The following is a 14,045-nucleotide window of genomic DNA, read 5'->3' as shown; positions in this document are numbered from 1 at the left end:
TCGAAAAAACAAAAATAAAAACAAACAAACAAACAAACAAACAAAAAGGATGTAAAAATCAACCAGTCTGTGGATTTAAGTACCAATTCATAAGAAGTTCAGCTGATTGTTGGGCCTGGTGGTGCATGCCTGTCATTCCCGCTTACTTAAGAGGTTGGGGCAAGAGGATTGCAAAGTAGAAGCCTGGGCAACAGAGTGAGTGCAAGGCCTGAATAACTCACGGAGAGCCTGTCTCAGAAAGCAAAGACAGCATGTACTTCTTGATGATGGAACTCAGGTCACCAGCCCTGGGTCACCAGCCCTGGGTCATCAGTCCTGGGTCACCAGCCCCAGGTCACCAGCCCCAGGTCACCAGCCCCGGGTCACCAGCCCTGGATCACCAGCCCCAGGTCACCAGCCCCGGGTCACCAGCCCTGGAACACCAGCCCCAGGTCACCAGCCCCGGGTCACCAGCCCTGGATCACCAGCCCCAGGTCACCAGCCCCAGGTCACCAGCCCCGGGTCAACAACCCTGGATCACCAGCCCCAGGTCACCAGCCCCAGGTCACCAGCCCCGGGTCACCAGCCCCAGGTCACCAGCCCCGGGTCACCAGCCCTGGATCACCAGCCCCGGGTCACCAGCCATGGATCAGCCCCGGGTCACCAACCCTGGTACCAAACACTTTCAACATAGAGACAGCTTGCTGATGCAAATCTCTTCTCTCTTTCTATCTCCCCTTTCTCAGTAGTACTGGGGATGGAAGCCAAGGCCTTGCATATGCCAGACAAGCCCTGTACCTCTGAGCCATGTCTACTCTGGTGGGAGGTAAACCAGCTCCCACAGGCACCATGGCATATCCATACCCACACACATGTACACACACAAACACACACACACACTTGTACACACACTCATACATACATATATGCATATTCATACACATATACACATGCACACACTCATACATATACTCATACACACATATACACACTCACACACATGCATACACTCACATGCACACATACATATACATGCACACACACTCATATACACATGTACACACATACACATGCACTCTCACACACAAACACACACACATACAAAAATACACACACAAGCCGGGCGTGGTGGCGCATGCCTTTAATCCCAGCACTCGGGAGGCAGATTTCTGAGTTCGAGGCCAGCCTGGTCTACAGAGTGAGTTCCAGGACAGCCAGGGCTATACAGAGAAACCCTGTCTCGAAAAACCAAAAAAAAAATACACACACAGTTATGCACAATAAGTGTAAAAAGAAATAAAAATGAAGACAAAGCTACCAGAAAAAAAATCACACGGCAGGAAAATCTTGTGTGGATATTTACTGACATTGAGTGAGTGTGGTTTGTTATATTTATTTGTTAAGTTTTAAGAGGGTGCGGAAGCATACCAATAGCTAAAATGATCAAGCTGGTATCTGCTTCAAAATGGTGGAGAGGCACGTGGAAGGCAGCTTGGTCTCGTGGGAGAGACAGGCCAGGTAAGGAGCACATGGTGACCCCTCAGGCCCCTCCTAAGTGTTCAAAAACATCAGAATACAGTGAGTGAAGCCAGAGGCCATGAGGCCTTGTCAGGTTCTAGCCAGCCCACTGAACTAACCCGGAGCCCTTCATGATGGTGACTGTCCCACCACTACGAACAACGGGGACTTGAGAAGACAGAGGGAGGGCTCGGTCACATCCACAAGGTGGTTGGGAACTTGACTCTGGACAGGAGGGATCCAGAGTTATCCAGGAACCTCAGATAGACCCTGACCTTCCGGTTACTCAGCCACACCCACTGCAGCAGCCTGGAATATTCCCAGGTAGTCTTGCAGCTGGGTGCCCAAGGGCCTTGGAGCAAGTTAGTGGCTGCAGGGGAGAAAACTTGAGTGTGAGGAGACTCAGCAAGGCCTGCTGCACTCCATCATCAAATTCTCCAAAACCTTAAGGTCCGCCTTGTAACTACTACCATGGTTGAAACCCCAGAGCTGGATCTGGGGTGAGGCAGAAGGAAGGACGGTGAAGAAATAGACTCTGACCCAGGTAGAAGGCTCCACCTTCATTTGGATCTAGCAGGGAGGAGCGACTTGGTCCCTTGAGCTCTCTACAGAGACCTTCCACATCTCCCTCTCTTCTGAGGTCCAAGTGTGAGCTGGGAACCCCAAGTCCCATGACCTTGTCACGTCTTGTCACATCCATTCTCTGGCTCTCTGAGGATGCAGTCGTGGCTACCCAGGATCTCTCTGGGCTCTGGTCACTTGGGAAGTCATGTTAGCTCAGCTCCAGAACCACCCGGCCTGACTTAGCTGGGCGGGCTCAGCCAATCAACCCCACCAGGAAACCAAGCGATGTCTCTTTTCCAGCCATGGGAACCCTTGGTGGACTTCAGCCACACAGCTCTGCTGGACCTCAGCCTGGTTGTGTACAGAGGCACACATGGTCCACAGGGCTGGAAAGTAAACTTCAGAAGTGAGCTTTAGTGGGCGGTTCAATGACTCCAGCCTCTACCTGATGACCTGCGCCTTTTTAATGGGGCTCACATATTAGAAGGAGAGAAACAAGCCCTGCAAGTTGTCTCTGACCTCCACATGCGTGCAGTGATGTGTTCATGTGTGCCCCACACATACTCATACCACTACACAAACACAAGATTAGTTTTAAGACTCTGTGGCCTGTGATGGGATTACTATTCTTAGCAGCAAGCATGATACTACCTTTCCCATTTCGTCGAGGCCGTTTTCAGGTCCTCTCGGCTGAGGAGCATGCTCTGGGCAAGGCCTGGGGGCTGACTGAGCATCTGGATTGGTGAGGCACTGGGAACACGGGGCTAGATAAGTGGCTCTCAAAAACAAATGGCAGCACTGTGAAGGCCAACTACTGCCTGTGACATCTACAGAAATCAAGCCTCACACAGTCTGGGGCTGCAGTGACTGATTTATTAGCCAGCAGCCCCACCCTTCCCATCACCCTGCAGGAGACTCACAGACCAGGGGCAGGGCTGGCAGGACAACCTGGGTGCACCCAGCAAGGGTCCGGGGGGGATGCACTGTAAGGCAATGGAAGATCCCAGCCAGGAATGTGCTGCAAAGCCAGCGGGCCCCACAGCTCTGCTGCCCTGGGCAATCCAGGCTGGCGATCGATCGCTTTGAACTGCTGTTCAGAGCTGCCTCTTTGGTCTGGAAGAGATGCCAGATGTCTGGCCTGTTGAGGGAAGTTGGGGACTCTGCTGACAGGCTCGTTAGGACTCTGTTTTGTAGTCCTGTAGAATATCCTTTGAGGCCTCCTTTGTAGTCTGTAGCTGGCCACTGCCCTGTGGTAGCTTACTGGATGGTGTAGATCTGAAGGGAATCCCCAGGGTGAGGCAGTATACGAAGTATGCAGGGATGGGCATGAGGACAAAGACAGTCAGTCCAGCAATCAGAATCTTGGTCCACGCTGGGAAAACACGAACCACCTCTTTTGACTATCGAGAGACAGAGAAACACAGATTAACACAGCAAAGTTCCCAGAAGAGGAAGAAGAAGTGTGGGGGGAGGGGGAGGGGGAGGGGNGGGAAGGGGAGGGGAGGGGAGGGGAGGGGAGGGGGAGGGGGAGGGAAGCTGGTGCGTTTTCTATGATCGGAGCCAATAGCCAGGTCCCCAGCTCACAGGGGACTGGAAGGCGCTTCAAGATCTGAGAAGGGGCACTCACGGTGCTTGAGTCCCAGGCAAAGTAGACAAGGGGCCCCTTGACAAGGTATACGAAGACAGACATTAACAGGCCTAGCATCACCGTTGGGGAGACGTAGCACCACAGCCAGCCGCAGCCAGAGAAAATGGGGCGGCCCAGCATCACCACCATGTCTGCAAGGAACCTGTTGGGGGACACAGAATGTGGCAGCCAGTCCGGCCTCCCCACCTCAGAGGGGAGGTTAGGTGACGGCGGCTCAGGCCTGCTTTATGTCAGCCCTCCTGCTCTCACCTGGTCTAGTCTGTCCTCCATCCCCCTGCTAACCAACACCTCCCATGGGTCCCACACTCCTCTCAGCCATCCTGGGATGACATCTGTGATGTGGCAAAGACCCATCTAGGTGCTAGGTACTCAACACTGAGCCACACAAGCCAAGCAAACAGAACCCGGACAGCACTGGGCCCTCAGGGTCCTGGGTCCTCTCCTCTTCTCCATCGCTCTGTCCAGACTTGGCTTCCGAATGCCATCCTCGGTGCTCCCGCCTGTCTGACATCTCCATCCTCACCCTCGGTGTCTCTCGCTTACCTCCACTGTGCACTTGGATCACCTACTGGGCTGCACACGCTCCCCTCCTAGAGACCCTGTGCTCTGAGAGCAGCTCAATATGATAATGGGTTCATCCCAGAACCAAAGGTGTTTCCTGGCACTGGGGAGATGGCTTCAATACACACAAAAGAGCCAGGCATGGTGGTGTACGCCTGCATTCCCAGCACTGGGGAGGTAGAGACACGAGGGTCTCTGAGGCTTGCTAGCCAACCAGTCTGGCTGGAGAGCTCCAGGTTCAATGACAGACCTCACATACACATCCCACAAACACATAGCCACACTTGAGTCTCAAATGTTTGCCGGTAACCATTGAGATGGCTCAGCAAGGAAAGGCATTTGCTGCCAGGCCTGATAACCCGAGTTCAGTCTCTGGGACCCACACGATAGGAGGAGAACCAACTCCCACAAGCTGTCCTCAGATCTCCCCAAATGCAATGTGTCACACACATGCCCATACACATACACTCGGCCACACAAAGGACACGTAAGAATATACGGGGCTGGAGAGACGTCTCAATGAGGAGCACTGGCTAATCCTGCTGAGGACCCAGGTTTGATTCCCAGCACCCACATGGCAGCTCACAACTATCTGTGACTCCAGTTCTAGGGAATCTGATGCCCTCTTCTGGTCTCCATGAGCACCAGGCACACATGTGGAGCACAGACATGCATGCAGGCAAAGCATTTATACACATAAAATAATAAGTTTTTAAATGTTAGGTGAGGGGCTGGAAAGATGGCTCAGCGGTTAAGATCACTGACTGCTCTTCCAGAGGTCCTCAGTAATGGGATCTGATGCCCTCTTCTGGTGTGTCTGAAGACAACACAGTGTACCTCCATATATGGACTCTGAGGTCCTCAGCACCCCCTGCCTTGGACCTACACCACTGTGTGTCCTATCATTGCTTCTCTTTGGAAACAGAGTCCATGTAGGTCAGACTGGCCTCGATCTCACCGAGATCCCCTGCCTCTGTCTCCGATGTGCGAGATGAAAGGCCTGCCACATTATGCCCACTCTATTAATTTTTGAACTGCTGTGACAAAGCACCCGACAGATAGAAATGTAAGGGAGGCAAGGTTCACTAGGGCTCTTGACTTTGAGGGGAACGTGGTCATCGTGATGGGGAAGAAATGGCTGTAGAGATGGCTCCGTCCGTCCGTGGCAGCTGGAACATGGAGCGGACTCCGGAGCAGAGAAGGCGTCAGGGCCGAGTATCACCCCTCCAGCCAGGCCCGGCCACCTAAAGGCTGCTCAGCCTTCAAAGCAGCCTCACCGGCGAGACACAGAATATTCAGAGCACGGGCTTGTGGCTGACAGTTCAGCTCTGAGCCACAAGAGAGGCGCCTCGGACCGGATGGCGAGGCCGCTCCATCCATTCCAGTTCCCACCATGCCTTTGTCGCACTAGCGGGAGACATCGCCAGCTCCTGCTTCCTTAGCGCTGCTGGGTTTTCCTTCACAAAGCCACCAGAGGTGCCTTCTTTAAAAAAAAAAAAATTTTTTTTTTTTTTTGATGGCACACGCCTTTAATCCTAGCCCTTGTGAGGCAGAGGCAGATTGATTCCCATGTGAGGCCAGCCTGGTTGGTCTACATAGCAAGTTCTAGGACAGCCGGGGATATATAGTGAGACCCTGTCTCAAAAAAAAAAATTAAATCTGACAATGGTACTCCTTACTACAAACCACCCAGTGTTTTTTTGGTACACGCTGCACACAAAGCTAGGTCCCATCTTCTGTCCTCAAAGCTCCTAATTCTATTCCATCTTCCCTGGATTCCTTCCTTGTTCCTCAACAGCTTCCAGCAGGATATTTCTTCTGGGTACTCAGGTGCAGGAAAGCTTACAGATCTGCTCACATGCATACATACGCATACACAGCACTTACACACAAAGCACGGCTCTGCCCTGAAGGAGTCCTTCCTTACTACTGTGTCCGCACCACACACACCTACACTACACCACCACTGTGCCTGTGCACGGATGTGGAGGCTGGAGCTGGTACCAAGTGGCTTCCTGACTTTCTTGAGATGAGGTCTCTCACCGAACTCCAAGCTGTATTCTCTGGCTATCAGGGCTCTGGGATTCTCTTGTCTGCACCTCCCATCGCCTTGGGTGTACACAGAAGCAGAAACACCCACACATAAGCTCACACGCAGGCATGTGTCAGGGGCTAAGGGGAGGTCACAGGTCAGGACTGGTGTTAAGGCACTGGGGGGGCAGGGGCGTATCCTTGGCTGTCTCCTGCAGAAGGGGAAGGCGTCCTGGTTGCTAAAACGGTGTCACCATGACCACCTATGTGCATTCTGAGGGGAGAGCTCAGACCTGCACAACGAGGACCTTACCAGCTGAGCCTCCTCCTGTCCTCTCTTGTCCTTTATGGTTTCCGTGTCCGTCAGTGTTGCTGCAATCTGTCTATACCACTAGCATGTGGGCTCCTGAACACGGGGTGCTGCCTTCGGTTTATGCAGTATCCCCGGTCACTAGCAGGTCATAAAGTGCGTGAAGCACCCCAAAGTATAACAAATAAACATTTCTGAGAGCCCTTGCAGTTAAGAGCCCTCATTGCCACTCTAGTTTGATTAGAAACAACAGGAAAGCCACCAACCCCTCCCCCCCACCCAAATCCATGTTCTAGGGGCCTGGCCTGGCTCTTCACCTGTTGGCCCCGTAGGCCCAGGCTACAGCAAGGTTTTCGCATATGATGATGATGATGATGGGCACTGCTACCCAGTATTCACTCAGCAGTGAAAAGTAGTAGATGCCTGAAGGCTGGATGAAGAAGAGGCCGCACAGGAACATCGTCATGGAAACACACACTGGAGGAAGCATTAGGTCTGTGTCAGGATCCTAGAGGTCTGGCAGGGGATGGGGCTAAGGGGAGATCACAGGCCAGGGCTGGGGACAATGCTGTGGGGGAGCTGGGCCGGAGGTGGAAATACCCATGAGCAACCGCGGCTGTCTCCTGCAGAAGGGGAAGGTGTCCTGGAGTGTCAAAACAGTGCCCAGCATGAACGTGAGATTGGAGCACATTCCCAGAGTCAGCAGCAGCAGGAAGAAGAGGACAGTCCAGAAGCCAGACCCAGGTAGCAGTGAGATGACCTCAGTGAAGATCAGGAACAGGAAGCGAGGGTTGTCCTGAATCTGCATGCACACGAGAGTAAAGCGCTCTCTCTACTGCGCTAGAAACCCCCTGAAGCCCCTGCGTCCGTCCAAGGGGAGAGCAGACCGGGCGGAGGGGGGGGGGGCTGCCATCCACAGAAGGTGCTCTGAGTGGTCTTTCCCGAGTTACCAGGGCTATGCATCACATTTCTTTCTGGAATTAAGGAAAGCTGAGCTCTCTGGGGTGCAGAGCGAGCTCTCCAGCATCTCCTTTGCCCTGGGCCATCCCCACTGACCTTCAGAAACTGCTTCTGGACGCTGCATTCAGGCACCACGCCCAGAACGGCACTCCTCAAGGGTGGAGGGAGGCTGCTGAGCCAGGAATTGTAGCTGGAGGTCGGGTTGGCCCTCAGTTTAGGGGGCTGTACCTCAGGAGGCAGAATCCCCTGGGCTATTAGCCCTAGAAGCTTCTCTCTGTTCCTGCGGATGAGGTGAGTCAGGATGGCCAGGGTTAGGCACCGGCCTTCCCTTGTTCATCTTATCCATGAGAACTGTCTCGAGCCCAGCATTAGTGATCTGGGCAAAGGGAAGCCCGCAGTGGCCCCTCAAGAATGCCTGTTCTCAGGACCATCAAGAATGTGTGCCCCTGGGGAACCTGGGGTAGGGATTCTCTAAGGGCTTCCTGGGACTCTGTGGTCTTGGTCTTCATGACCTTTTCTGAGACTGAGAGGGGAAAGTTGACCTTTTAAGCTCCACACTTCAGAAAGCTGGAACAGCTTCCCAGGACTTTGAAGTGTGTGACATTCCCAAGTTGTGCCATGTGAAAGAACTGCTACCTCGACCCTGAGCAGAGCCTTGCTGAGAACTTTGCAAGCCTTGTGAGCACAGGATAGACTGACCATATCCTACGATGTAAAACAGGATGCTATTCTGGGGACAAGTCACTTACACACTTGGACTAATATTCTCGTTGTGAATAAGTTAAACTGAAAGATAGTTTGAATCTTCTTATGAAAATAAGACTGTTGGGCTGGAGGGATGGCTCAGCGGTTAAGAGCACTGACCGCTCTTCCAGAGGTCCTGAGTTCAATTCCCAGCAACCACACAGTGGCTCACAACCATGGAATTTGATGCCCTCTTCTGGTGTGTCTGAAGACAGCGACAGGGGCTGGAGAGATGGCTCAGTAGGAATCCCAGCAACCACATGGTGGCTCACAACCATCTGTAATGAGATCTAACACCCTTTTCTGGGGTATCTGAATGCAGCTACAATGTACTTACAATACAATAAATAAATAAATCTTAAAAAAAAAAAAAAGACAGCAACTCATATGCATAAAATAAATAAATAATTCTTTTAAAAATGTTTAAAAAAGAATAAAACTGCTAACAAGGGGCTGGAGCAATTGTTCAGCAGCCAACACAAACATGTGCTGCTCTTCCAGAGGACACAGGTTTGACTCCCAGCACCCATGTGAGCAGGCTCACAACTGCCTGCGGCTCCAGCTCCTGGGCGTCAGAAGCCGTCCTCTGGCTTCTCCATCTACTTACACAGTGAATAAGTGAATGTGAAAACATTAGTTAATTAAAATTATAAATAAATGGTGGTTTAGAAGCCAAAATCACTCTCTTTTTGTTTTTTGGTTCGGGGCTTTAGTTTTGTTGTTTTGTTTTTTAAGGTAGGGTGTCTCTTCCCGGTTGTCCTAGAGTTCACTATGTAGACCAGACTGGCCTCACACTCACAGAGACCTGTGCCCCTGTGCCCCTCTGCCCCTCTGCCCCTCCCCCTGCATCTGCCCCTCCCCCTGCATCTGCCCCTGCCCCTAGCCCCGTCTCTGCTGGGATTAAAAGGGTGCTGCCATGCCTGGCAGAGATTCCCATCTTAAATCCAGCACCTGCACTGAGAAGGCCCCCCCTCAGCAGCACAGTGAGGCGGAAGCTGCTGCCACTTCTTCCGAGCAGCAGGGAAGGAGCTCATGGGTGTTTAACAGACAAAAAGCAAGAGGAAATTTGACATTTTCAATGGGCTGTATCCACAAGGAGGCCTCAGCTATAACTTAAAGCCCAAGGGATTTTTTTTTTTTTAACTTTTATAATTTCTTTATTAGCATCTCGAATCACTTTTTTCGCAATTTTTTATCAGATATTTTCTTCATTTGCATTTCAAATGCTATCCCAAAGTCCCATATACCCTTCCCCCACCCTGCTCCCCTACCCACCCACTCCCATTTCTTGGCCCTGGCATTCCCCTGTACTGGGGCATATAAAGTTTGTAAGACCAAGGGGCTTCTCTTCCCAGTGATGGCTGACTAGGCCATCTTCTGCTATATATGCAACTAGAGACACAAGCTCTGGGGTACTGGTTAGTTCATATTGTTGTGCCACCTATAGGGTTGCAGAGCCTTCAGCTCCTTGGGTACTTTCTCTAGCTCCTCCATTGTGGGCCCTGTGTTCCATCCAATAGATGACTGTGAGCATCCACTTCTGTGTTTGCCAGGCACTGGCATAGCCTCACAAGAGACAGCTATGTCAGGGTCCTTTCAGCAAAATCTTGCTGGCACGTGCAATAGTTTCTGTGAAGCCCAAGTTTTGACTCTGATTCTCCCCAAGACCAAGACTTTAGTTCCAAGAATCTCTTTCCTAAGCTCCTGTCCAGAGAGACTCACCTCAGTCCTGTTGAAGATCTTCATAACTAGGCTAAGTCTAGTGCTACAGGCCTATGATCTCAGATCTTGAAGAGTCCGAGTCAGGAACATCACAACTTCAAGGCCAAGGAAACTTGGTGAGACACAACTACCCCTAGGGCTTAGGGAACAGTAGGGCGGAAAGGTTTTTAGAGCCTAGCAGACCAGGGTGACTTCTGTGTGACAGTGTCCTCTTGACAGGATAGAGATGCTACTCCCATGAGCTCTCAACCATAGGGCTGCCTGCACAAGACTGGCAAAGACTGTACGGTAGCTATGTCAGCATGAATGGAGGGGAGGTCACAGGCACACCCCTAGATGAAGAGCTACAGGCAGCCAATGGCTGTGGAACCAGTGTCTGCCATTTGTTTTGAGGGACATAGAGAGAGAAGCAGGGGAGGGGATAAAATGATGCAAACACAGTGTACTCACAAAGGGTATTCTCAACTTAATATAAGTAAAGAAACCTTGGGGGGGGTGCACACATTTAATCCCCATTCAGGAGGCAGAGGCAGGTGGATTTCAGAGTTCAAGGCCATCCTGGATGACAGAGAGGTTCCAGGTAGCCAGGGCTACAGAGAAAAACCTTGACTGGAAGAGAGAGAGACGTGGGGGGAGAAGAAGAAGAGAGAGGGACGTGGGGGGAGAAGAAGAGAGAGAGAGATGTGGGGGGAGAAGAAGAGAGAGAGACGTGGGGGGAGAAGAAGAGAGATGTGGGGGGAGGAGAGAGAGAGAGAGAAGAAAGAAGGGAGGGGAGAGGGAAAAGGATAGGGAGAAGGGAGAGAGGGGGAGGGAGAGGGAAAGAGAGAGAGGTGGTGGTGATGGACTCCTTTAATTTCAGCACTTAGCAGGCAGAGGCAGGTGGAACTCTACGAGTTTGAGCCCAGCCTGGTCCACATAGTGCGTTCCTGACTACATAGTAAATTCCAGGACAACCATGGCTACATGGTAAGACTCTGTCTTAGAAAAACCAACCAACCAACAAATCAATCAGTATTTCCAAAGAGGACTGGAGAGATGGCTCAGTAGTTAAGATCACTGGCTGCTCTTCCAGAGGACCCAACTTCAGGTCCCAGGACCCACCTGGCAGCTCCCGACTACCTATACTCCAGTTCCAGGGACTCCGGCACCCTCTCCGTCCCCCACGGGCACCAGGCATGCAGAGTTCTACATGCAGGCAAAACCCTCAGGCACATAAGATAAAATAAAAACATCTTAAACACTAAAAATAAATATAGCCTTAAAGGGGCCAGAGTGCACCTCAGTGTAAAGTACTTGCATTTCACACACAAGGCCCTGGGTTCAGCTCCAACCACGGCAGTGTGGGTGGCCAGAGGCAGTGGCAGATTTTTTGAAAGTTCAAGGCAAAGCAGGTCTGCATAGCAAGTCCCAGGCCAAGCAGAACCACTTGACTCAAAAAAGACATTTATTTTTATTATTTTTAAATCACGTGTGAGGGACATATGTATGTGAGTGCAGGTGCCCAGAGCATCCAGAGCCTGTCAGACCTATGAGGGTTGGGAACCCCACTCGGGTCTGCTGAGCAAGCAGCAGCAGCAGCAGTAGTGCTCTCAGCTGCTGAGTCATCTCTCTAGCATTCCCCACCCCCACTCTCCCACCACCCCGTGGAAGAGAATATTAAAAACAAGAGCAAAGGTCAATGAAACAAACAATTAACAAAATTAGCAAACAAAGGAGAAAAACAGTCCAAAGGTGATGGAAAGATAAAGACCACAGGGGCTGGAGAGATGGTTCCAGGGGCTCTGTTGCCCTCTTCTGGTCTCCAAAGGTATCAGAAACAGAAGTGGCACACAGACATCCATGCAGGTAAAACCATACATATTAAAAACCAACTGTGGCTAAAGTGGACCAGAGGGCAGAAAGCCCAGTGCAAACACTACAATGAGAAAACGCAGCATGGCTGGAGAGATGGCTATGGGTGGGAGCACCTGCTATGTATGCGGGAGTCCCAACCCCAGCACCCAGGAGTACTGCTCAGCCACACGTGCCTGTAGTCCCAGCCCCAGGAGGCAGACGGCTAGGTCCCTGGATCTTGCTAGATAGCCAGTCTTGCCAAAATGGAGAGCTTCTAGTTTGGGGAGAGAGCCTGTCCCGGGGCAATAATGTAGGGTGATGTGGAGCCAGTCGGCACCCCTTCTGGCCTCCCCTGGCATGCACACTCTCAGGAAGAAAGAACACCTTCTGGGGGGACAGTTCTTCATGTGGGCACTGTTTAGCTCACAGAGGTTTACACTCAACATTTGGCTTTATGTGTCTCTTATATGTATGCAATATCTCATAAAAGGGGGGCTTTAAACACACACACACACACACACACACACACACACACACACACACACACGGGCCTGCAGTGGTGGCACAAACCTTTGATCCCAGCACTCGGGAGGTAGAGGCAGGCAGATTTCTGAGTTCAAGGCCAGTCTGGTCTACAGAGTGATTTCCAGGACAGCCAGGACTACACAGAGAAACCCTGTCTGCATTGCTAGCCAGCTCAGTGGGTAAAGGACTTGCCACACAAGTCTTGTGACATTCCCTGGAGCCCTGAAGGTGAAAGGGGAGAACTGACACCACAAAGTTGTCCTCTGTGTTCCGTCCTCAGCCATGATATCCCTGCCCCCACGCCAAGCACATACAACGGTAATCAAAGAGCTAAACCAATAACACAAATATTCTATTCTATGCTTCTCAGACTTGCAAAGTGAATCGGTCAGCCACGGCCTGTAAAGTGCTGTGCAGAACAGAGAGGTGGAAACCTTACACTTCCCGCTGGGAGGGAAATTCTGATCAAACCACTGTAGCCCTCGAACCCTGAGCAGACGCTGCCCAACGACACCTTCTAAGGCTCAGTCTGCCCTGCGCGGCTATAGGCTCTGGCTATCGCTGATGTGTTTGTGTGACTAGATCCCCAGTGACTGCATTCTGCACTGAACATTCCTGACATTGCTGCGTATGATGGCACACACCTGTAACACCTAGCAGATGGCAGGCTTAGATGGGAAGACAGATGTGAGCCAAGCTAGCTGGGGCTACGAAGAGGAGAGCGTCCTGAAGCAAATCAAGACTTATATTCCCCAAACAGCTCAAAGTTAGATTTAGTCACAGCAGGGACGCCGTTCAGGGCTGCACTGTCCTGGGTGAGTTCAGTCTACAGGAAGGCATGGTAGGAACACCGGAGTGCAGCAGTACATCACACAGAAAGTGGGGCAGCTGCAGACTGCAGTATCTAACAGGGTTCTGGAACCAGTCTCGGGTTTATGAGGGACAACAGCATCTGCCATGCAGAACTGGGTGCATCTATGCACTCAGATCACCATGTGGCTAACTTCTATAAGCCTGAACTGAAATTATCCCTTGTGAACTGAGGGAGAGTCATAGGACTCAGGGACCTAACCAAACTCAGGAGGCACCAGAAGCTCAGAAAGTTACAAGACACACAAGGCCCCTTCATATGTATACAATTGCCAGCAAGTGGTTCGGGGAGCTACTGGAGGCAGCTTCCATAACCTGTCACCCATGTGTGGTGGGCACGCAGTCACAGTGCTGCCTTTAAGTCAGCCATTTTCTCAGGTCATCTCTCACCCTGCTCCTGTGAGTAACCCTGCTAAGTCACTGGTTCACCAGCTGGCCTGAAGTGACACCCTCTTTGGCCTGTTGTCACTTCCCTGTTACCCAGGAAGAGTCACACAACACCAGCTTCTAGGAGAACATGGCAGTCATTTGTGGAGACTGCGATTCCTATGGAGAAATCCAACTCACGCTTGCCTCCCTGGCTCTCTCCTCTCACACTCAGTTATCAGAAACTTGTGAAGAGCTGGCTTAAGGCCCAGTTCTTCATTCCTTCTCCCTTCAAGACTGTAAAAAAAAAAAAAAAAAAAGCAGTGAAATCGAGAAACACACTGAGGATCCAGCCCAAGCTTCCGTGGTGGGGTGAGGGCACTTCACAAGCAGCAACAGACTGTCATGACCGCA

The 14,045-nt window shown here is 51.6% G+C and overlaps 1 protein-coding gene across 1 annotated transcript in view; it reads right to left on the bottom strand.

The window, feature by feature from the left end:
• Positions 1-3,236: 3,236 nt before the first annotated feature.
• Positions 3,237-14,045, bottom strand: part of Slc6a16 (solute carrier family 6 member 16) — a 30,067-nt gene continuing 19,258 nt past the window's right edge. The window contains exons 8-12 of the mRNA XM_021216703.1: positions 7,668-7,851; positions 7,212-7,413; positions 6,929-7,088; positions 3,689-3,851; positions 3,237-3,461 (exon numbers count right to left, since the gene is read on the bottom strand). Of these exons, the coding sequence (XP_021072362.1) occupies positions 3,237-3,461; positions 3,689-3,851; positions 6,929-7,088; positions 7,212-7,413; positions 7,668-7,851 (934 nt within the window). The remainder of the gene's footprint in view (positions 3,462-3,688; positions 3,852-6,928; positions 7,089-7,211; positions 7,414-7,667; positions 7,852-14,045) is intronic.

Source organism: Mus pahari, chromosome 1 (assembly GCF_900095145.1).
Source record: "Mus pahari chromosome 1, PAHARI_EIJ_v1.1, whole genome shotgun sequence".
Taxonomy (NCBI): Eukaryota; Metazoa; Chordata; class Mammalia; order Rodentia; family Muridae; genus Mus; species Mus pahari.
This window is presented reverse-complemented; position numbering and strand designations above follow the sequence as displayed.